The 25,481-nt window shown below is 47.1% G+C and overlaps 1 protein-coding gene across 1 annotated transcript in view; it reads right to left on the bottom strand.

Moving 5' to 3' along the window:
* Positions 1 to 25,481, bottom strand: part of MYO1H (myosin IH) — a 202,391-nt gene that overhangs the window by 86,165 nt on the left and 90,745 nt on the right. The window contains exons 6-15 of the mRNA XM_002823726.4: positions 24,154 to 24,333; positions 21,410 to 21,508; positions 19,483 to 19,596; positions 18,662 to 18,733; positions 17,601 to 17,720; positions 15,930 to 15,997; positions 15,489 to 15,594; positions 14,802 to 14,882; positions 13,574 to 13,665; positions 9,930 to 10,024 (exon numbers count right to left, since the gene is read on the bottom strand). Of these exons, the coding sequence (XP_002823772.4) occupies positions 9,930 to 10,024; positions 13,574 to 13,665; positions 14,802 to 14,882; positions 15,489 to 15,594; positions 15,930 to 15,997; positions 17,601 to 17,720; positions 18,662 to 18,733; positions 19,483 to 19,596; positions 21,410 to 21,508; positions 24,154 to 24,333 (1,027 nt within the window). The remainder of the gene's footprint in view (positions 1 to 9,929; positions 10,025 to 13,573; positions 13,666 to 14,801; positions 14,883 to 15,488; positions 15,595 to 15,929; positions 15,998 to 17,600; positions 17,721 to 18,661; positions 18,734 to 19,482; positions 19,597 to 21,409; positions 21,509 to 24,153; positions 24,334 to 25,481) is intronic.

The following is a 25,481-nucleotide window of genomic DNA, read 5'->3' as shown; positions in this document are numbered from 1 at the left end:
ACACATGGCAAGCCCCCCACCAAGGACACATGGCACACCCCCCACCAAGGACACATGGCACACCCCCCACCAAGGACACATGGCACACCCCCCACCAAGGACACATGGCAGACTCCCCACGAAGGACACTTGGCAAGCTCCCCACCAAGGACACATGGCACCCTCCCCACCAAGGACACATGGCAGGCTCCCCACCAAGGACACATGGCAGACTCCCCACCAAGGGCACATGGCAGACTCCCCACCAAGGGCACATGGCAGACTCCCCACCAAGGGCACATGGCACACACCCCACCAAGGACACATGGCACACTCCCCACCAAGGACACATGGCACACTCCCCACCAAGGACACATGGCACACTCCCCACCAAGGACACATGGCACACTGCCAACCAAGGACACATGGCACACTCCACGCCAAGGACACATGGGCAAACTCCCCACGAAAGACACATGAGAAACTCCCCACCAAGGACACATGGCAAAGTCCCCACCAAGGACACATGGAAACCTCCCCACCAAGGACACATGGAAACCTCCCCACCAAGGACACATGGAAACCACCCCACCAAGGACACATGGAAAACTACCCAGCAAGGACACATGGGAAGGTCCCCAGCAAGGACACATGGGAAGCTCCCCAGGAAGGACACAGCAGAAGCTTCCCAGCAAGGATACCGGGGAAGCTCCCCAGCAAGGACACAGGCGAAGCTCCCCAGCAAGGACACAGGGGAAGCTCCCGAGCAAGGACACAGGGGAAGCTCCCCAGCAAGGACACAGGGGAAGCACCCCAGCAAGGACACAGGGGAAGCTCCCCAGGAAGGACACAGGGGAAGCTCCCCAGCAAGGACACAGAGGAAGCTCCCCAACAAGAATTCAAGGAAAGCTCCCCAGGAAGACCACATGGGAAACTCCCCAGCAACACCAGATGGGAAACTCCTCAGCAACACCACATGGGATACTCCCCAGCAACACCACATGGGAAACTCCCCAGCAACCCCACATGGGAAACTCCCCAGCAACCCCACATGGGAAACTCCCCACCAACCCCACATGGGAAATTCCCCACCAACCCCACATGGGAAACTCCCCACCAACACCACATGGGAAACTCCCCACCAACACCACGTGGGAAACTCCCCACCAACACCACGTGGGAAACTCCCCACGAACACCACGTGGGAAACTCCCCACAAACACCACGTGGGAAACTCCCCACCAACGACACATGGGAAACTCCCCACCAACGACACATGGGAAACTCCCCACCAACGACACATGGGAAACTCCCCACCAACGACACATGGAAACCTCCCCACCAACGACACATGGAAACCTCCCCACGAAGGACACATGGAAACCTCCCCACGAAGGACACAAGGCAAACTCCCCACACAGGACACATGGCAAACTCCCCACACAGGACACATGGCAAACTCCCCACGAAGGACACATGGCAAACTCCCCACCAAGGACACATGGCATGCTCCCCACCAAGGACACATGGCATGCTCCCCACCAAGGACACATGGCAAGTTCCCCACCAAGGGCACACGGTACACCCCCCACCAAGGCCACACGGTACACCCCCCACCAAGGACACAAGGTACACCCCCCACCAAGGACACACGGCAGACTCCCCACCAAGGGCACACGGCAGACTCCCCACCAAGGGCACACGGCACACACCCCACCAAGGGCACACGGCACACTCCCCACCAAGGGCACACGGCACACTCCCCACCAAGGACACACGGCACACTCCCCACGAAGGACACACGGCACACTCCCCACGAAGGACACACGGCACACTCCCCACCAAGGACACACGGCACACTCCCCACCAAGGACACACGGCACACTCCCCACCAAGGACACACGGCACACTCCCCACCAAGGACACACGGCACACTCCCCACCAAGGACACACGGCACACTCCCCACCAAGGACACACGGCAAGCTCCCCACCAAGGACACACGGCAAGCTCCCCACCAAGGACGCATGGCAAGCTCCCCACCAAGGACGCATGGAAAGCTCCCCACCAAGGACGCATGGAAAACTCCCCACCAAGGACGCATGGCACACTCCCCACCAAGGGCGCATGGCACGCTCCCCACCAAGGGCACATGGAATCCTCCCCACCAAGGACACATGGAAACCTCCCCACCAAGGACACATGGAAACCTCCCCACCAAGGACACATGGCACACTCGCCACCAAGGACACATGGCACACTCCCCACCAAGGACACATGTCACACTCCCCATCAAGGACACATGGAAACGTCCGCACCAAGGACACATGGAAACGTCCCCACCAAGGACACATGGATACCTCCCCACGAACGACACATGGAAACCTCCCCACCAAGGACACATGGAAACCTCCCCACCAAGGACACAGGGCACACTCCCCACCAAGGACACATGGCACACTCCCCACCCAGGACACATGGCACACTCCCCTCCAAGGACACATGGCACACTCCCCACCAAGGACACATGTCACACTCCTCACCAAGGACACATGTCACACTCCCCATCAAGGACACATGGAAACGTCCGCACCAAGGACACATGGAAACGTCCCCACCAAGGACACATGGATACCTCCCCACGAACGACACATGGAAACCTCCCCACCAAGGACACATGGGAAACTCCCCACCAAGGACACATGGGAAACTCCCCACGAAGGACACATGGCAAGCTCCCCACCAAGGACACATGGCATGCTCCCCACCAAGGACACATGGCAAGCTCCCCACCAAGGACACATGGGAATCTCCCCACCAACGACACATGGGAAACTCCCCACCAAGGACACATGGGAAACTCCCCACCAAGGACACATGGGAACCTCCCCACCAAGGACACATGGGAACCTCCCCACCAAGGACACATGACAAACTCCCCACCAAGGACACATGACAAACTCCCCACCAAGGACACATGGCAAGCTCCCCACCGAGGACACATGTCACACTCCTCACCGAGGACACAGGTCACACTCCCCATCAAGGACACATGGAAACGTCCACACCAAGGACACATGGAAACGTCCACACCAAGGACACATGGATACCTCCCCACGAACGACACATGGAAACCTCCCCACCAAGGACACATGGAAACCTCCCCACCAAGGACACATGGAAACCTCCCCACCAAGGACACATGGGAAACTCCCCACCAAGGACACATGGGAAACTCCCCACGAAGGACACATGGCAAGCTCCCCACCAAGGACACATGGCATGCTCCCCACCAAGGACACATGGCAAGCTCCCCACCAAGGACACATGGGAATCTCCCCACCAACGACACATGGGAAACTCCCCACCAAGGACACATGGGAAACTCCCCACCAAGGACACATGGGAACCTCCCCACCAAGGACACATGGGAACCTCCCCACCAAGGACACATGACAAACTCCCCACCAAGGACACATGACAAACTCCCCACCAAGGACACATGGCAAACTCTCCACGAAGGACACATGGCAAGCTCCCCACCAAGGACACATGGCATGCTCCCCACCAAGGACACATGGCAAGCTCCCCAGCAAGGGCACATGGCAAGCTCCCCACCAAGTACAGATGGCACGTTCCCCACCAAGGACACATGGCACGCTCCCCACCAAGGACACATGGCCGACTCCCCACCAAGGACACATGGCCGACTCCCCACCAAGGGCACATGGCCGACTCCCCACCAAGGGCACATGGCACACTCCCCACGAAGGACGCATGGCACACTCCCCACGAAGGACGCATGGCACACTCCCCACGAAGGACGCATGGCACACTCCCCACGAAGGACGCATGGCACACTCCCCACGAAGGACGCATGGCACACTCCCCACCAAGGACACATGGAAACCTCCCCACCAAGGTCACATGGAAACCTCCCCACCAAGGACACATGGCACACTCGCCACCAAGGACACATGGCACACTCCCCACAAAGGACACATGGCACACTCCCCACCAAGGACACATGGCACACTCCCCACCAAGGACACATGGAAACCTCCCCACCAAGGACACATGGAAACCTCTCCACCAAGGACACATGGAAACCTCTCCACCAAGGACACATGGAAACCTCCCCCCCAGGACACATGGAAACCTCCCCACCAAGGACACAGGGCAAACTCCCCACCAAGGACACAGGGCAACCTCCTCACCAAGGACACAGGGCAAACTCCCCACCAAGGACACATGGCAAACTCCCCAGCAAGGGCACATGCAAGCTCCCCACCAAGGGCACATGCAAGCTCCCCACCAAGGGCACATGGCAAACTCCCCAGCAAGGGCACATGGCAAACTCCCCAGCAAGGGCACATGGCAAACTCCCCAGCAAGGGCACATGGCAAACTCCCCAGGAAGGGCACATGGCAAACTCCCCAGCAAGGGCACATGGCAAACTCCCCAGCAAGGGCACATGGCATACTCCCCAGCAAGGGCACATGGCAAACTCCCCAGCAAGGGCACATGGCAAACTCCCCACCAAGGGCACATGGCAAACTCCCCACCAAGGGCACATGGCAAACTCCCCAGCAAGGGCACATGGCAAACCTCCCCAGCAAGGACACATGGAAACCTCCCCAGCAAGGACACATGGAAACCTCCCCAGCAAGGACACATGGAAACCTAGCCAGCAAGGACACATGGAAACCTCCCCAGCAAGGACACATGGAAACCTAGCCAGCAAGGACACAGGGGAAGCTCCCCAGCAAGGACACAGGGGAAGCTCCCTGGCAAGGACAGAGGGGAAGCTCCCCGGGAAGGACACAGGGGAAGCTCCACGGCAAGAATTCAAGGAAAGGTCCCTGGCAAGAATTCAAGGAAAGCTCCCCACGAACGACACATGGGAAACTCCCCAGCAACACCACATGGGAAACTCCCCACAAAGGACACACGAAAACCTCCCCGGCGAGGGCGCACGGGAAACCTCCCCGGCGAGGGCGCACGGCGAAGCTCCGCGGCGAGGGTGCACGGGAGGCTCCCCACCACCACCACTTGGGAGGCTCCCCAGCAAGAACACAGGGGAAACTCCCCAGCAACAACACATGGCACGCTCCCCACCAAGAACACATGGCACGGCGAAGCTCCGCGGCAAGGGCGCACGGGAGGCTCCCCGGCAAGGGCGCACGGGAGGCTCCCCACCAATACCACTTGGGAGGCTCCCCGGCAAGGGCGCACGGGAGGCTCCCCACCACCACCACTTGGGAGGCTCCCCAGCAAGAACACAGGGGAAACTCCCCAGCAACAACACATGGCACGCTCCCCACCAAGAACACATGGCACGGCGAAGCTCCGCGGCAAGGGCGCACGGGAGGCTCCCCGGCAAGGGCGCACGGGAGGCTCCCCACCAATACCACTTGGGAGGCTCCCCGGCAAGGGCGCACGGGAGGCTCCCCACCAATACCACTTGGGAGGCTCCCCAGCAAGAACACAGGGGAGGCTCCCCAGCAAGAACACAGGGGAAGCTCCCCAGCAACAACACATGGCACGCTCCCCACCAAGAACACATGGCACGCTCCCCACCAAGAACACATGGCACGCTCCCCACCAAGAACACATGGCAAGCTCCCCACCAAGGACACATGGCAAGCTCCCCACGAAGGACACATGGCAAGCTCCCCACCAAGGACACATGGCAAGCTCCCCACCAAGGACACATGGAAACCTCCCCACCAAGGACACATGGGAAACTCGCCAGCAGCACATGGGAAACTCGCCACCGACCCCACGTGGGAAACTCGCCACCGACAGCACGTGGGAAACTCGCCACCGACAGCGCGTGGGAAACTCGCCACCGACAGCGCGTGGGAAACTGCCCACCGACAGCACGTGGGAAAGTCCCCGGCGACAGCGCGTGGGAAAGTCCCCGGCGACAGCGCGTGGGAAAGTCCCCGGCGACAGCGCGTGGGAAAGTCCCCGGCGACACCGCGTGGGAAAGTCCCCGGCGACACCGCGTGGGAAACTCCCCGGCGACACCGCGTGGGAAACTCCCCGGCAACCACGCGTGGGAAACTCCCCCCCAACAACACGTGGGAAACTCCCCCCCAACAATACGTGGGAAACTCCCCCCCAACAATACGTGGAGAACTCCCCAGGAACACATGGAGAACTCCCCAGCAACCCATGGAGAACTCCCCAGCAACACATGGAAAACTCCCCGCCAACAACACATGGAAAACTCCCCAATACATGGAAAACTCCCCACCAACTCATGGAAAACTTCCCACCAACTCATGGAAAACTCCCCACCAACACATGGAAAACTCCCCACGAGATCAAGGTAGAGTGAATGAGAGAGAGTGTGTGTGTGTGTGTGTGTGTGTGTGTGTGTGTATCCTCACATAGGTATATGCAGAAAACATTTCTATTTTCCTGGAAGTAGTTACAAGGAACTGTTTATTCTTGTGGTCCCCCCGAAGGAGAGACTGAGAGTAAAAGGCATTTGAGTTTTCCTTTTGTTCCTTTCTGTGCCGTCAGCAGTTTATAGCTCTACATGTGTATTATCTTTATTCTTTAAACAAAAATAAAGGGATTATCTGCACAAAGAGACTCATCCTTTTTAAAAATTTTTTCTTTTTGTCACTTTGCATTCAAAGAAAAAAACCCTAATACCTGTACATGTTATTACTTTTTAAAAGATTCTTAGAAATATACTCTTATTTAAAAGTAAAAATAATGCTGGGTGCGGTGGCTCACGCCTGTAATCCCAGCACTTTGGGAGGCTGAGGCGAGTTGATCATGAGGTCAGGAGATCGAGACCATCCTGGCCTACACAGTGAAACCCTGTCTGTACTAAAAAATGCAAAAAACTAGCCAGGCGTGGTGGCAGGTGCCTGTAGTCCCAGTTACTAGGGAGGCTGAGGCAGGAGAATGGTGCAAACCCGGGAGGCGGAGCTTGCAGTGAGCCGAGATCGTGCCACTGCACTCCAGCGTGGGCCACAGGCGAGACTCTGTCTAAAAACAACAACAACAAAAAAACCAAAACCCTGTCTCTACTAAAAATACAAAAATTAGTTGGGCGTGGTGGCAGACATCTATAATCCCAGCTACTTGGGAGGCTGAGGCAGGAGAATTGCTTGAACCCCGGGAGGCAGAGGTTGCAGTGGGCCAAGATCACGCCACTGCACTTTAGCCTGGGTAAGGGAGCAAGACCTTGTCTCGAGAGAAAGAAAAAAAAAAGTAAAACTAATTTCAAACCAAAAGTAAAAGTGACTGAAGAAAATGAAGAACAATTAGGCTTCATCAAAACTAAAAACTTCTGTGCTTCAAAGGACACCATCACAAAAATTAAAAGACAACTCATAGAATTGGAGAAAATATTTGCAAATTGTATATCTGATCAGGATCTAGTATCTAGGATATATAAAGAATTTTTACAACTCAATAATGAAAAACAACCCAATCTTAGGCCGGGCACGGTGGCTCACACCTGTAATCCCAGCACTTTGGGAGGCCGAGGCGGGCGGATCATGAGGTCAGGAGATTGAGACCATCCTGGCTAACACGGTGAAACCCCGTCTCTACTACAAAATAGAAAAAATTAGCCGGGCGTGGTGGCGGGCGCCTGTAGTCCCAGCTACTCGGGAGCCTGAGGCAGGAGAATGGCATGAATCTGGGAGGCGGAGCTTGCAGTGAGCCGAGATTGCGCCACTGGACTTCCAGTCTGGGCGACAGAGCAAGACTCCGTCTCAAAAAAAAAAAAAAAAAAAAAAAAACCCCAAAAAACCAAAAAAACCCAAAAAAACCCAATCTTAAAACCTGGGCAAAAGATCTGCGTAGACATTTCTCCAAGGAAGAGAAACAGCCAATAAGCACATGAAAATATGTTTAATATCATAGGTCATTAGAGAAATGCAAATCAAAAGCACAATGAGATACCACTTCACACCCACTAATACGGTTAGAAGAACATCACATATAGGCCGGGCATGGTGGCTCATGCCTGTAATCCCAGCACTTTGGGTGGGATCACGAGGTCAGGAGATTGAGACCATCCTGGCTAACACGGTGAAACCCTGTCTCTACTAAAAATACAAAAAATTATCCAGGTGTGGTGGCGGGTGCCCGTAGTCCCAGCTACTTGGGAGGCTGAGGCAGGAGAATGGCGTGAACCCAGGAGGCGGAGCTTGCAGTGAGCCGAGATCGTGCCACTGCACTCCAGACTGGGAGACAGAGCAGAATATCACATATAGAACATAACAGATATATAGAATGATATAACACAAGTGTGGGGGAGGCTGTGGAGATATTGGAACCCCTCATATACTGCTGGCGGAAATGTAAAATGGTGCAGCTGCTTTGGAAAATGACCTGGCAATTCCTCAAAAGGTTAAGCATAGAGTTAACATATATATTGTTTATTTTGAGATGAAGTCTTGCTCTGTCACCCAGGCTGGAATGCAGCGGCACGATCTCAGCTCACTGCAACCTCTGCATCCTAGGTTCAAGCAATTCTCCCGCCTTGGCCTCCCAAGTAGCTGGGACTACAGGCATCCACAACCACACCCGGCTAATTTTTTTTTCTTTTTTTTTTTGAGACAGAGTTTCGCTCTTGTTGCCCAGGCTGGAGTGCAATGGCACGATGTCAGCTCACCGCAACCTCTGCCTCCCAGGTTCAAGCGATTCTCCTGCCTCACCCTCCCCTAGTAGCTGGGATTACAGGCATGTGCCACCACGCCCAGCTAATTTTGTATTTTTAACATAATTTTTGTACTTTTAGTAGAGATGGGGCTTCACTATCTTGGTCAGGCTGGTCTCAAACTCCTGACCTCAGGTGATCTGCTCCCCTTGGCCTCCCACAGTGCTGGATTACAGGCGTGAGCCACCACACACGGCCGAGTTACCATATCTAATCTAATAATTCCATTCCTAGGTATATATATGAGAAAAATGAAAACTTATACCCATACTAAAACTCATACTGGCATATTCATGGTAGCCTTATTTATAATAGTTAGAAGGTATAAACAACCCAAGTGCCTACCATGAGTTATTGATGAATGCATGAACAAAATGTGGCATATCCCCATCATGGGATATTATTTGGCAATAAAAAGGAATGAAAGCATGGATGAACCCTGACAAAATTAAGTGTAAGAAACCAGACACAAAAGGCCACACGTTGCATGATTCCAGGTATAAAAAAATGTCAAAAAAAACCCCAAACAGTCAAATCTATAGAGAGGGAAGGTAGATCAGCTAGTTGCTTTGAGCTGTAGGGGAAGGGGTGGGGTTAGAGGGAAACAGAGAGTGCCTGCTAATGGGTACAGGATTTCTTTTGGGGGTGATAAAATGTTCCAAAATGAATGGTGGTAGCCAGGCATGGTGGCTCACACCTGTAATCTCAGCACTTTGGGAGGCTGAGGTGGGCCTCAGGAGTTCCAGACCAGCCTGGCCAACATGGCAAAAACAAACAAACAAACAAAAAAATTAGCTGGGCGTGGTGGTGGGCACCTGTAATCCCAGTTACTTGGGAGGCTGAGGCAGGAGAATGGCTTGAACCTGGGAGGCAGAGGTTGCAGTGAGCCGAGACTGAGCCACTGCACTCCAGCCTGGGCAACAGAGCGAGGCTCTCTCTCAAAATAAAAAAATAAATAAATAAAATGAATGGTGGCAATGTTTTCACAACTCTGAATATATTAATACTAAAAACTACTGATTGTACATTTTAAAATGGGGTAAATGGATGATATGTGAATTGCATCTCAATAAAGTGGTTATTTACAAAAATAATAAATACAATACAATTAGAACGACTTTTTCAAATGGCTTGAATGCGAGGTTAGGGAACGTTTGGGATGGCTGTGCACCATTTCCTCCATGGACTCGGAGCTTATTGTAAGACACCAGGCTGGGCACATACATGGCTGTCACCTGTACCCCACGGCCACTCACCCTTGGTGCAGTATGTGACCTCTCCTGCATAGTGGAGGAGTCGGAACTCCATCCAGCCAATCCTCTTTCGGCCCTTTGGACCAGCCAGCTTACGGCTACGAGACAGAAATAGACATGAGTTGAACTTTCTTTTCTTTTCTTTTCTTTTTTGAGATGGAGTCTTGCTCTGTTGCCCAAGCTGGAGTGCAGTGGCACAATCTTGGCTCACGGCAACCTCCGACCCCCCCGGGTTTAAGCGATTCTCCTGCCTCAGCCTCTGGAGTAGCTGGGATTACAGGCAGGCGCCACCACACCCGGCTAATTTTTGTATTTTTAGTAGAGATGGGGTTTCACCATGTTGGTCAGGCTCGTCTCAAACTCCTGACCTCGTGATCTGCCTGCCTCAGCCTACCAAAGTGCTGGGATTACAGGCCTAAGCCACCACGCCCGGCCCACGAGTTGAACTTTCTACTTCACTGAGGCAAAATGGCACCAATAACTGAAGCAAAGAGTGAGAGAGAGACGTCTTCAACCAGTTAGGTCCACATTGAAAGCCACCACACAGGGAGGCTCCCAGGAAGTTTTGTTACTTATTTTCTGGCCATAGACCAAGATTTCTTTAAAATTAGATCCTTTGGCCAGGCATGGTGGCTCACACCTATAATCCTAGCACTTTGGGAGTCTGAGGCAGGAGGATTGTTTAAGGCCAGGAGTTTGAGATTAGTCTGGGCAACACAGCAAGACCCTGTCTTTAAAAAAAAAAATACAAAAAATTGGCTGGGAGTGGTAGCGTGCGCCTTGTAGTCCCAGCTACTCAGGAGGCTGAGGTGGGAGGACTGCTTGAGCCCAGGAATTTGAGGCTGCAGTGAGCTATAATTATACCACTAGACTCCAGCCTGTGCAACAGAGTGAGACCTTGTCTCAAAACATAAAAAAATAAAATTAGATCCTTTCTTCCCATAAACCCTGAGAAATAAAGTTATAGAACTGAGCCACAGAAACACATGTATTTGCATAATAAATTAACTTCTGTTTTTCTAGGTGATGTAACAAAGAACAATTTTATATCTTACATTTTTATGATGTTGAGAGACTAAAATACTCATACAACATCAGTTTTCAGTTTCTTGATTTTTTTTTTTTTTTTGAGATGGAGTCTCTCTGTCTCCCAGGCAGGAGTGCAGTGGTGTGATCTCGGCTCACTGCAACCACCACCTCCTGAGTTCAAATGATTCTCCTGCCTCAGCCTCCCGAGTAGCTGGGACCACAGGCGTGAGCCACCGCCACCATGCCTGGGTAATTTTTTGGATTTTTAGTGGAGATGGGGTTTCACCACGTTGGCCAGGCTGGTCTTGAACTCCTGACCTCAGATGATCCACCCGCCTCGGCCTCCCAAAGAGCTGGGATTACAGGTGTGAGCCACTGTGCCTGGCCAGATTCTTGATTTTTTAAAATGACTTTTACTTAAATCTGTCATATATATTGACAGCACACATATATTCTAAGCATACAGCTCAATGAATTTTTGAAAACAATATGCCTGTGTAACCAGCACCCAGATTAAGAAGCAGAGCATTCATTACCAGTCCCTGAGAACCCCTACTCTGCACCCTTTCCAGTTGCAACCAGACATGTAGCAGCATAAGTGAATTTTTACCTAGTTGTATGCATTGCATTGCAATGGAATTATATAGAATGTAGTCTTTTTTTTTTTTCCTTTGAGATGGAGTCTTGCTCTGCTGTCCAGGCTGGAGTGCAGTGGCACAATCTCGGCTCACTGCAACCTCCACCTCCCAGGTTCAAGCGATTCTCCTGCCTCAGCCTCCCAAGTAGCTGGAACTACAGGCATATACCACCATGCCTGGCTAATTTTTGTATTTTTAGTAGAGACAGGGTTTCACCATTTTGGTCAGGCTGGTCTTGAACCCTTGACCTCAGGTGATCCACTCGCCTCGGCCTCTCAAAGTGCTGGAATTATAGGCATGAACCAGCACGCCCAGCCACAGTATGTACTCTTTTGTGTCTGACACAGTATGTACTCATTTGTGTAATTTACTTACATAATTGCATGCAGTTATAGATTATTCATTGCACAGTGATATATTATTCAATTTGTGAATGTACCCCAATTTATTTTTCCATTATTGATTCACTTTGCAATTTCATGTACTTATCCTTTGCAATTTCATTTACTTTTCCTTTCAGTATTCTACAACAGGTCTGAGAAAGCCACCACTATTTACTAAGTCTTTACCATGGCCAGAAATTGCACTAGGCAATTTATGGCATCATTTACAAAATTGGATGGTAGGTATGTTAATAACCCCACCTTGTAGCAGGGGAAACACAAATGCAGGAGCATTCATTTGGTCTTGGGGCCAGGCATGGTGGCTCATTTCTGTAATCCCAGCACTTTGGGAGACTGAGGTGGGCAGATCACTTGAGGTCAGGAGTTCGAGACCAGCCTGGCTAACATGGTGAAACCCTATCTCTACTAAAAATACAAAAAAAAACCCAGACGTGATGGCGCACACCTGTAGTCCCAGCTACTTGTGAGGCTGAAGCAGAATCACTTGAACCCAGGAGGTGGAGGTTGCAGTGAGCCGAGATCGCCCTACTACACTCAGCCTGGGCAACAGAGCAAGACTCTGTCTCAAATAATAACAACAACAACAACAACAATAAAAAAATTAGCCAGGCGTGGTGGCAAGTGCTTGTAATCCCAGCTACTTGGGAGGCTGAGGCAGGAGAATCATTTGAACCCGGGAGGCAGAGGTTGTAGTGAGCAGAGATTGCACAACTGCACTCCAGCCTGGGCAACAGAGTGAGACTCCATCTCAAACAAAACAAAACAAAACCGAAAAACAAAAAAGAAACAAGCAAACAAACCAGGTCTTAATGACTCCAGCATATGCTCTTAAATTCTCTCCTCCGTACCTCAAAGACTAAGTTAAATGTCTAGTTGATCTTGTGGGATGTGGTACTCTATATCTGATCTGCATGGTGGTTACACAGGCACATACAAATACAAAAATTTATCAGGTTGTACATTTCAGATCTACACATATCACTGTATTTTTTGAATACCTGAATTTTTGAAAAGATTATTTCATGTACATAGACATGTCCAAAATATAAATCACTGAATAAAGGAAGATACAAAATCTTTTTTAAAAATCATACTTGTGTCTGGGCACGATGGCTCACAGCAGTAATCCCAGCACTTTGGGAGGCCAAGATGGGTGGATCGCTTGAAGCCAGGAGTTCCAGACCAGCCTGGGCAACAGGGTGAACCCTGTCTCTACAAAAAATATAAAAATTAGCCAGGCATTGTGGTGTATGTTTGTAGTCCTGGCTTCTTGGGGGGCTGAGGTTGGAGGATCACTTGAGCCTGGGAGGTTGAGGCTGCAGTGAGCTGTGATCACGCCATTGCACTCCAGCCTAGGTGACAGACTGAGACCATGTGTCAAAAAAAAATTATACCTGTAATTCATTTAGGTTTAATTTCTACTAACAAAGGTCTGGCACATCTATGAGTGGTACATCATAAAGATATTTTTATGTATGAAGTAGTTGTTCTCTTGAAGAACATTATCCAAATACTAAAGAAAATGGAGACACAATGATCTTCCCCCATGCAAAATCTGGTCAAATAAAGTATGTACGTTTCGAAGTGTGCATGTTTGCCCACTTTCTCTTCCAATTTCTCCAGGAAACTCAAGTCTGTAGCAGGACCAGGCCGAATGCATTCTTCATCCTTCAAAAGAAGAAGAGAAGCCTCAATCCACAGCACCACCCTCCATCAATGCCAAGTTTAAATGCTTTCACCAGCTGCAACAGAAAGTACTGGACTAAAAGACTATTATTTCACATAAGTGCAGGTGAACATTCTGGGGGAAGAAAGGGGCTTAATCCATGTATTTGGCTTCTAAGATTTGATAAGGGGACCATGGAACCAGTGGACCTGAATATCCCATGAAAAGGCAACTCTCCCACCATCTGACTCAAAGTCTTCCCAAGGATACTCAACAGCTACTATGACCAGCTTAATGCCAACCTCATTTTCTCTAAACCAGTTATCACTGACCATGATTACCATGTGTACAGACTCTTGTTGTAGAAGAAAAGCCCTCATGGAAAGAAAGGTATAAAGCCAGTCAAGTCGAAGCTTTTATATTTCTTAAGTTCATTTTTCTATTTCCTATTTTTCGTCCTCAAGAATGATACCATTGAGTTGGCGTCTTAAAAATTACAGGTGTGGTTGGGTGAAGTGGTTCACACCTATAATCCTGGCATTTTGGCAGGCCAAGGTGGGAGGACGTCTTGAGCCCAGGAGTTCGAGACCAGCATAGGCACATGGTGAAACCCTGTCTCTACAAAAATTTTAAAATTTAGCCAGGTGTGGTGGTATACCTTTGTAGTCCCAGCTACTCAGGAGGCTGATGTGGGAGGATTGCTTGAACCCAGGAGTTAGAGACCACCCTGGCTCAATCCTTTTTTTATTTTTATTTTTATTTTTTGAGATGGAGTCTCCCTCTGTCACCCAGGCTGGAGCACAGTGGTGTGATCTCGGCTCACTGCAACCTCTGCCTCCGGGGTTCAAGCAATTCTCCTGTTTCAGCCTCCCAAGTAGCTGGGAGTACAGGCGCATGCCACCATGCCCGGCTAATTTTTGTATTTTTAGTAGAGACAGGGTTACACCATATTGTTCAGGCTGCTTTCTAACTCCTGACCTCAGGTGATCCACCCACCTCGGTCTCCCAAAGTGTTAGGATTACAGGCGTGAGCCACCGGGCCTGGCCTGGCTCAACCCTTTTTAAGCCTGGGAAAAAGTTATTCCAAGAGTTGTAAATGCCGGGTGAATAGCTCCAATGCAACATTAATTTTTCTCACCAGAATGGATATGATTCCTTTATGTCTCTCTTCTACCAAATCACAGATGATCTTGTTGTTGAAATATTTAATTGGCTCCCACTAAAATGACAAAGAGGAATGAATTCTCCAAGAAATGTTTAGACGAGCATAAAAGTTGGTTTTAAACTGGTTTTCTAAAACATCTTTTTTCAAAATCTAGTTTTTATATTCAACCTTAAACAAATTATATTTTCTGAATATCAAAATAATTTCTCAGGAAATAAGCACAGAAGGCCTAAAAATTAATCCTCAGTACTAATCAGGAAAATCTCCAATGAAATAATACTTCAGTTAAATGTCTTTAGTGGTTGGGCACAGTGGCTCACACCTGTAATCCCAGTACTTTGGGAGGTTGAGGCAGGAAGATCACTTGAGTCCAGGAGTTCGAGCCCAGCCTGGGCAACATAGAGAGACCCTGTCTCTACAAAAAATAAAACAATTAGCCAGGCATGGTGGCATGTGCCTGTGGTCCCAGCTACTTAGGAGGCTGAGGCAGGAGGATCACTCAAGCCCAGGAGGTGGAGGCTGAAACCAGCCATGATTGTGCCACTGCACTCCAGCCTGGGCGACAGAGTGAGACCTTGTCTGAAAAAAAAAAATTAAAAAAAAAAAAAGTCTTTAGCTAGATTAAGAAATCAGATGAGGAGAAAACATCAAAATGTTTACCTCTATGCCTTCCATTTCATATTCTGCCTGTTCTGCTTTTAGAGTCCTCTCAATTAACAGTTGCTGGAGTTTCTCATTGCAGTAATTTATACAGAACTGTTCAAAACTAGAGATACAAAAGATTTAAGTAACTAAAGTTATATGAAGAGAACAATTTCTTTAAAAAAATTATATTTTTAGGGATGCTTTTTAATAAAGAAAAAGCAAAGTCCTTATTAATGAAATAATTTACTAAATAGATCATAAGAGTCAAGTGAAAATATATTTGCATTTTTATGGTTAGTCCACATCTAGGTTGGTCTGTGAATTAGAAACTATGTAAATCTAGAGACTTTCTGGGGACAGGGAAATCAATCTAGTAACATTAGCAAATGATTTAAATCTCAACTGAAACCTTAAAAAAGGGCAAAAGGCAGGTAGGTAGGTAATGACAAAACATACCCATTCTTGTCAAAGACTTCAAACCCATAGATGTCCAGTAATCCAATTACAGTTTTCCTGGTGAAATCCTGGTCAAAATAACACACCCCATTCATAATTAGATCTTTTCCTTTGTGCTACTCAAAACTCTGTTGCTGCTCCCCCAAACTGGGACTTGGTGCTAAAGCTCATGTCTCCTCTGTCTCCAACAATACAGAAAAACCTTTGGGTGGAAGTAATTTCCCCAGCCTGCTGCTGCTGCCTGCTCAGATCCCACTGCAGCTTCCATAGCCATCACCTGTGTAGTGAGACCTTCCCCTTCTGATTCACTTCTTTGCTTCAGGTGTCCTCAGCCTCCCAAGCCCATGTAAAATCAAAAAAAAAAAAAAAAAAAGAAGAAGAAAAAGGAGGAGGAGAAAAGGACCTATAGACAGACAAGAAGATGCCTATCCAAGTAAGAGGACCAAGTACCCTCAGGCCAGGGTGGGTATTTAAAGATAATGTATTTATTTCAGGCCGGGTGTGGTGGCTCACGCCTGCAATCCCAGCACATTGGGAGGCTGAGGCAGGCAGATCACTTGTGGCCAGGAGTTTGAGACAAGCCTGGCCAACATGGCAAAACCCCATCTCTACTAAAAAAATTACAAAAATTAGCCAGGCATGGTGGTGTACACCTGTAATCCCACTACTTGGGAGGTTGAGGCACAAGAATTGCTTGAACCCCGGAGGTGGAGGTTGCAGTGAGCCAAGATTGTGCCACTGCACTCCAGCCTGGATGACAAAGTGAGACTCCATCTCAAAAAAAAAAAAAAAAAAAAGATAATGTGTTTATTTAGTTTTAAAGGGACACAATTAAATACTCTGTATGAGTGTCCTAAATCACTGCCTCCAAAATCATCTTTTGTGTCCTACCTCCATGAATTTTGTCACATCCACATATCCCCTCCCCATCCATGTATCATTTCCTTAATTTTTAGCTTGGATTAAATCCCTTTTTTATTTAAATAATTCCACTTGAAAAGGAAACATGACTGAAGTGTAAGTTTGAAGGGCTATATTTTTTTCTTAAATATGTTAAAATATGCTTCTGTTGAAATTTTAAAAATGTCAGGTGAATATATTACTGTTGAAATGTAAAGATTTGTGGTGGTTCATGCCTATAATCCCAGCACTTTGGGAGGCAGCAGTGGGAAGATGGCTTGGGCCCGGGAGTTCGAGACCAGCCTGGACAACATATCAAGACCTCATCTCTACAAAAAATTTTTTAAAAATTAGCCGGGCATGGTGGTATGCAACTGTAGTTCCAGCTATTTGGGAGGCTGAGGTAGGAGGATTGCTTGAGCCCAGGAGCTGGAAGTTGCAAGTTATGATTGTACCACTGCACTCCAGCCTAAGTGACAGAGCAAGATACTGTCTCTAAAAATAAAAATAAAAAGTTTCTGTGTACACTTGAAGCTATCTGGCATACCACAAGCGCTATGCATAGCATGCTTTGGGACACATTGTATAAGTCATTCGGCATGCATTCATACTGTATGCTAGATATGGGAAATGTGAATAGGGAAAGACACCATCTCTGCCCATGAGGCACCCACAGTTCATTCTCCCTCCCAAATTCTTTAAAGAAACGATGATGATTATAAAACATCACCAGGTTAGCAAGAGCAAGGTATCCAAAATGCGTTGACCAACCTCGTTAACTAAGGAGGAATTGATTTTGTTGACCAGCCAAGTAAACGTTCGTCCATAAACAGCCTTCGCCATTGCATCTCTAGCGTAGACAGAGAGTTCTAGTGTCAATGGGCAGATCACCTGAAAAGAATAGCAAGGTGCATCACTATAGGTGGAAAAAAAGAAGCCCCCAGTGTTCAAAGAGGTCTTTTTTCTTAAGAAAAATAAATAAATAAAGAGACAGGGTCTCGCTCTGCTGCCCAGCCTGGAATGCAGTAGCTGGGACTACAGGTGCCCACCACCATGCCCCACTTTTTTTTTTTTTTTTTTTTTTTTTGTAGAAATGTGGTCTAGCCATGTTGCCCAGGCTGGTCTTGAACTCCTGGGCTCAAGCAATCCTCCCACTGCAGCCTCCCAAAGTGATTACAGGTATAAGCCACCACACAGAGTCTTGAACTAGTGTTTGATGACGACTGGCAAAGGATACATGCTGGGAAGATGCTACTCTTGCCTTTGGTTCACACGATGGTGCTTTCTTGAGTGCCCATGTGTGCCAGGCACTGTGCTGGGCTGCCGAGATACAGCTGTAACCCAGACACACAGTCCTGACCTTCATGGGCACACAGTTCATTTGAGGGTAGGGAGGGATGGAGAGACATTCAAAGAATCACAGTCATGTTGAAAGGGCTACAAGGAGATACATATGGTGCTTTGAGGTAGAGGTGGGAGGATCAGAGAAGGCTCCTTGAGGAAGTGACCCCCAGGAAATGAAGGATGAAGAGGAGTTAACTAGATGAAGCATTGGGAACAGTGTTCCAGCAGAAGGAATAGCATGTGCAAAGACTCCTGTGGAGGGAGGACATAGGGAGTATGAGGTGTGGATTGCTAGCATTGGTGTGGTGGTGGTGATGGTGATGGCAGAAGATGAGGCAGAACACCCCGCAGGAGCTGGACCACACGGGGCCTGTTGAGCTAGGATCAAAGGTTTGGCCTCCCCTGAGGCCACCACCCTGCTGTTATCGGAGGGAGGCAGCAGCAGCAGGGAGGGCCGGCACATTTCCACCACCTAGAGCCATTTTTACCTCCTCAGTTTTGGCTTCAATTTTTCTGTGGGTGAGAGCTTCCAGAAGGACTGATGGGTGGACCCCCAGGAGCTGCATGTAAAAGAAATCCAAAATGCTATTCAGTGACGCAGTTTTACTTGTTTTTTATTTTTTAGAGACAAGGTATGGCTCTGTTGCCCACGTGGGAATGTGGTGGCACAATCATAGCTCATTGTAACTTTTTTTCAGACAAGGTCTCACTCTGTCATCCAGGCTGAGTGCAGTGGCATGATCTCAGCTCACTGCAAACTCCACCTCCCGGGCTGAAGTGATCCTCCCACCTTAGCCTCCTGAGTAGCTGGGACTACAGGTGTGTGCCACCATTCACAGCTAATTTTTTTTTTTTTTTTTTTTTTTTTTTTTTTTTTTAGAGATAGAGTCTCACTACGTTGCCCAGGCTGGAGTGCAGTGGTATGATCATGGCTCACTACAGCCTTGAATTTCTGGCCTCAAGCGATCCTCCTGCATTGGCCTCCCAAAGCACTGGGATCACAGGCATGAGCCATTGCGCCCGGCCTACTCACTAACTTATAAAGAGTTCATAGAGTATCCAGGCCCAGGGTTATCTGCCCAGACTGATCATTGTGCGTTATTACAAAACAGGCCACAATAGCTCCCTCAACCAACTGGCTTTTACTCCTGCCCTCTCCTTCAAACGCCCACTCTTTAAACCTCCTAACCAATATCAGCCAAAAGAGCATGGCACCAGATAGTTGGGCCTAACTGTGGGCAGCCAGCTGCCTTGCTCTTCTCTCCCACCCATCCCCCTCCTTCTGTCCTCTCCAAAAGGGGAACATCACCTTGGCTATCCACTTGATCTCGTGGGTGTCTGGGATAGTGGCACAGCCTTGGTCGTCTTCTTCAAAACCAATGTTCCCCAGGTGTAAGACACTGGCAATAATTCCAAAGAGATTCTAGGAACATGGGAAGTGTTCAGAGACAGGAGATCAGGACAGGGAAAGAGAATGGTGGCCGCCTAATTGATACATGTCATTAGTGGAGACACCCGAAGGAAAAATGCCCCCCATCCCAATTCTACACCTGAGCTCACAGAACCAAGCCCTCCTCCTTCCCCAGAAATCAGCCCTGTTATTCACTTCAGGTGCTAAGGGAAACAGCCTCACTCAGTGTCCAGCACGAAACACTTTATTTTCATATAACAACAAATACATAAATGGATTTTTCATAAAATAAACCACTTTTATAAAATATTTTATGGCCGGGTGCGGTGGCTCACGCCTGTAATCCCAGCACTTTGGGAGGCCGAGGCGGGCAGATCACCTGAAGTCAAGAGATCGAGACCATCTGGCCAACATGGTGAAACCCCATCTCTACTAAAAACACAAAAATTAGCTGGGCGTGGTGGCGTGTGCCTGTAGTCCCAGCTACTTGGGAGACTGAGGCAGTAGAATTGCTTGAACCTGGGAGGCGGAGGTTGCAGTGAGCCGAGATAGCGCCATTGCACTCCTGCCTGGCGACAGAGCAAGACTGTCTCAAAAGAGGAAAAAAAAAATTTATAAAATACTTTCTAAAATAAACCTCATTAATGAACCCATTTAATTTTCAAATAACATTATCTAGCTATCCATCCATCTATCCTTTTTTTAAGAGACAAGGTCTTGCTCTGTCACCCAGGCTGGAATGCAATGGTGCCATCATAGCTCACTACAGCCTCAACCTCCTGGGCTCAAGCGATCCTCCCACCTCAGCCTCCTGAGTGGCTGGGACTACAGGCATGCACCACCATGCCTGGCTAATTTTTAAAATTTTTTTGTAGAGGCAGAGTCTCACTATGTTCCCCAGGCTAGTCTCAAACTCCTTGCCTCAAGTGATTTCTCCACCTCAGCCTCCCAAAGCATCAGGATTACAGGTGTGAGCCACTGCACCTGGCCTCAAATATAGATGTTTTTAAATTACATTCTGGGCCTTGAAAGACTGATAGTTTAACAATCAAAATGAAAAAAAAAAGATTAAAAGATGTAAAAACAAAGTGTTTATAAATTCTACAATTTGTTCCAGTTTGTGCCAAAACAGAAGCCTCAATAAATGAGAATCTTGTAATTCTATGGCATCTAAATTGTTGAGACTGGACTTACTTAACAAGAGAAAAAAACCCGACTCTTCCTCCTTGCACACAATATTAGGAAAACTTAGGGTTGCCAGATAAAGGAACCCACAGTTAATATTTGAATTACACTAAAAAATTAATGTAAGTTTGAAAGTTTGCCCACATGCAATAATTGGAACATGATTATACTAAAAAATTCTTCACTGTTTATCTGAAATTCATATGTAACTGGGCATCCTGTATTTTTGTTTTTGTTTTTTTGAGACGCAGTCTCGCTCTGTCACCCATGCTGGAGTGCAGTGGCACGATCTCAGCTCACTGCAACCTCCACCTCCCGGATTCAAGTGATTCTCCTGCTTCAGTCTCCAGAGTAGCTGGGATTACAGGTGCCTGCCACCACACCTGGTTAATTTTTGTACCTTTTTAGTAGAGGCAGGGTTTCACCATGTTGGCCAGGCTGGTCTCAAACTCCTGACCTCAAGTGATCCGCCCGCCTTGGCCTCCCAAAATGCTGGAATTACAGGTGTGAGCCACCGCACCCGGCTGCACCCTGTATTTTTATTTGTTGAATCTGGCCACTGTATTCTGCAAACACCAAGAAATCAGGAATGTTTCCTCAGTCCCGGGGGAACTATCAGTTCTGCTGCAAAAGCACATACCTCAAGGTCAGCTTCAGTAAAATCAATGACAGAAAAGGCATTGAAAACAGTTTTCCAGTCATTCTTGTCATTAATGGATGACTCTTTGGCACAATGACCCTGTTGACAAAAAGTTTGAGTCACTTAATATCATTTTTATAGGGGCAATTAAGCATGTCTATTCCTCTCTGAAGATGCAAAAGCTAGTCCTATAATGTACTGAATTGCGAATAAAAAATAGGTTTTACTCTAAATTGTCTAGCATGTAATGATTTGACAACTGTTGCTTTTTTTCAAATTTATTTGGAATTTTGTTTAAAAATCTCTGTCCTGGGAAAACATTCCAAGTTACATGTAAGTGGTATATCTTTTTGTATGTGTTTTTAAACATAGTTTTCTTATCATTTTTGCTAAATAAATTGAAGCTGTTTGTCTCAAGAAATATCTGCTGAAATATGCAGGGATATTAAAGTGCTTAAAATCAGAAACTCCTGACTCACTTAGAGACTGCCAACAAAAATTTCACCGCAGGACTAGATGAAAGAAGCCTTTCCCGCAAGGAAATAAAAGGCTAGCATTTAGAGAAACAGAGGTTTTGTGAAAATGATCACAAGCAGAGATTTTCCCCATGAACTCCAGAGGTTGTCTTTTAAATAACAGACTGATTTAAAGAGAAAACGTTCTAGACAAATGTTTTTTATTATTTTGCTTTTGTGGTACAGGGTGTTCCTAGTTTCCTAATTATCTGAAGATCTGTTTTCTTAAAAGATTTCTTCATTGCATGGGGGAAATCAGATGTGTCATACCATGAAAATATCTCCTAGTGAAGTGGCCAATATAAAATTTGCAACCTCACAAACCTTCCCGCAAAACCAGCAACATCTGCTCGTGCCCCCGAAGGGATGGGTCTTTGCAAATCAGTCCCTCTCCAAAGCCTGTTGGTTTGAAAGCAGTGCAAATATACTACAAAGTGAAGCCATAAAGTTTACCAAAGTTATGAGAGATCATGAAATTGGTTTTAAAATAATAGTGGCAAATTGCTAGACTCATTTCCAAAGCCCCTGATGTATAAAGATCTAGTTGAATTAATGTGGCCAGAAAAAAATCGACAGGAATAAAGAAAGACATGATATATTCTAAAAGAGAATGATTTATCAAAGGGTTAGAGAAGCCCTTGGGAAAATGGATGAAGCCCTCAAATATTTTTACAAATTGACCCTTTCTGATCATGCTATGGGAATACAAACATGATGTGACCATACAGCTTTGTTGGGAAAATTAAGCCCTCCAAAAAGAAAAAAAATCACATTTGGTTTATTCTTTGTTCTAGTAATTAGTTCAGAGCTTGCTTAGTATAAAATTAGATTATGAGATTCTTTTTATTAGTTACCTTCATTTTTCTTTTTTATTTCTATTTTTAAAATACATTTAGAGATGGGGACTTGCTATATTGCCCAGGCCGGTCTTAAACTCCTGGACTCAAGCGATCCTCCTGCCTTGGCCTCCCAAAGTGCTGGGATTACAGGCGTGAGCCACCATGCCCCAGCCTGCCTTCATTTTTCAAGGTGCACTTTTGTCAAGCCTTCTTTTCTTCCATGATTTCTAGAAAGTGTTGATCCTCATTTTATGAGATTCATTGTATAAGACCTCGTTTTCTCTCTTAAATGATGCCTTCATCTACATTCTACAAGGTGGCCTCCATTCAAAGCCAGGCCAAGTGAGAAGAGAAAAATAAAAAAATGTTGGGACTAAAAAGGTGTTAATGACATCAAATGCTGAGAAGTGCCGTACAATCTGCGCATTGTAGAACGCTAGGGCAGGCTGCAGAAAAACAAATATTGCAAGGTTATATTCTGACAGTCAATTTTATAACCCTAGACCCTAGGCTTGCTTATAGGAATAGCTTGAACTATTTCTGTAAGGTGGTGTGTTCATTTGGCAGCAAACATTTGTCAAGGTGGAAGGCAGGAATGCGGGAAAAGATCTTTTAAAAGTAGTTCACAGTGGCTCGCGCCTGTAAACTCAGCACTTTGGGAGGCCGAGGCAGGCGGATCTCTCGAGCTCAGGAGTTTGAGACCAGCCTGGACAACATGGAGAAACCCTGTCTCTACAAAAACTACAAAAATTAGCGAGGCATGGTACCTCACGCCTGTAGTCCTAGCTACTTGGGAGGCTGAGATGGGAGGATCACTTGAGCCCAGGAGGTCAAGGCTGCAATGAGCTATTATTATGCTACTGCACTCCAGCCTGGAGGACAGAGTGAGAACCTGTCCCAAAAAAAGAAAAAAAAAAGTAGTTTGAAAGCAGAATGAGATAGCATAGGTTTGAGACATAGTTGGACAGTGAGTTTCTATCACATCCAGATCAGCACTCCTCACTTTGGCTGTACACTAAATCACCAGGAGGACATTTAAAATAATTCTGATGCCCAGGTCCTACCCCAGGCCAATGAAATCTGAATCTCTGGAGGGTATGGCCCAGGCATTTGTGTTTTTAAAGGGCTCTTCAGGTGATTCTAGTTTCAGCCAGGGATGAGAACCACTTACCTAGACATTGGTTACTTTACCAAGGTGATATAGCTGCCAGGCATAAGAGGAGATGGATTAGATTGTTTGTGATATATATATATATATATCGAGAAATCAGCCAATAGGACACATAGCAGGATGGTAATAGAATGTCTCAAACATCCTACAGCAGCCCGTATAAACACCTCTGATCCCCTGCTCCAAAGAGTCACCAAAGCCAGGTGCTGGTCTTCCTACCTGTGAGAGGTATTTATACAGCTGGGGATCTCGCTCGAGTCCCAGGTAAGCCAGGCGCTCCTCTTCGCCACCTGCCAGCAGCTGGTAGAAGATGTGGAAATTCCGCTCACCTTCGTTTTGGTAGACAACTCGGGACTTCTCTATCAAGTAACTGATGATATGCCCACCTACGGGAATGCCCTTCAAAACAGAACAAAAATTGCAACAGTGACAACAATCAAACCACTCTCTTCCTGGCATCTCCTGATGGCCTGAAGTTCTAACTTTGAATGAAGTCTGATCTATCAATCTTTTTTTTGGACATACCAATCTTCTATCATTAGTATTTCCTGGGTTCTGTTTACAAAAATTTTTGCTTACCCCAAGAAACTATCATGAAGATAGTTTCTATGTCTTTTTCTAGAAGCATGATTGTTTAGGATAATGATCCCTCACTATTTAATTTTTGTATATGGAGAGGGGTAGTGGTCAAAGGTCTTTTTATTCATGTTGATATCCAGTTGATCTGTGCCATTTATTGGAAAGATGATCTTTTCTCTACTGAATCATAGTGATGGTTTCGTTGTAAGTCAGCTGACTGTACATGTGAACTCTATCCTTTCTGGACTTTATTCTGATCCATTGTCTTCTTTATCTATCCTTGTATCAATATCACACTGTCTTAATTAATATTTTCAATAATATATCCAATAAAGGATTTTTATTCCAGAATATATAAAGATTCTTGCAAATCAATAGGAAAGAATTGACAACCCAATTAAAAATGGGCAAAAGACCTGAATGGAAAAGAAAGCCTTTAAGTGGCCAAGAAGCAAAATGTCATTAATCACCAGGGAGATACAAACTTAAATCACAGTGAAAAACCACTATATCCCACCAGAATTTCTCAAAAGGATGAACAATATAAATGTTGGCAAGGGTATGGAGCAATCGGAACCATCATTAATTATCCTAACGCTGCTTTGCTGGTAAGAACCCCACAATTCCACTTCTTTAATCCAATATAAACCTACTAAAGGGCATGTGCAAGGATGTTCAAAGTGCTATATGTCACGGTCCCAAATTGCAAACAGCCCAAATGTCCATCAAAAGTAGAACGGATAAGTTGTGACATAGTCATATAATCAAAAAGTGAACAACTGCTACATGCAAGGACATGGATGAATCTGACAGATACGTTGATTGAAAGAAGCCAGGCACAAAAAAGAACAATACTGTGTAATTTCATTCATATGCACTTCAATGACCAGTGAAATGAACCTGTGATCACAGTGGGCAGTGGGAAGGGGGAGTGTGTTGGGGAAGGGCAGGAAAAGCTTTTGGATGTT

This window comes from Pongo abelii, chromosome 10 (assembly GCF_028885655.2).
Source record: "Pongo abelii isolate AG06213 chromosome 10, NHGRI_mPonAbe1-v2.0_pri, whole genome shotgun sequence".
In the NCBI taxonomy this organism is placed as follows: Eukaryota; Metazoa; Chordata; class Mammalia; order Primates; family Hominidae; genus Pongo; species Pongo abelii.
The sequence above is the reverse complement of the archived record's forward strand: the minus strand, read 5'-3'. Positions and strand labels throughout refer to the sequence as shown.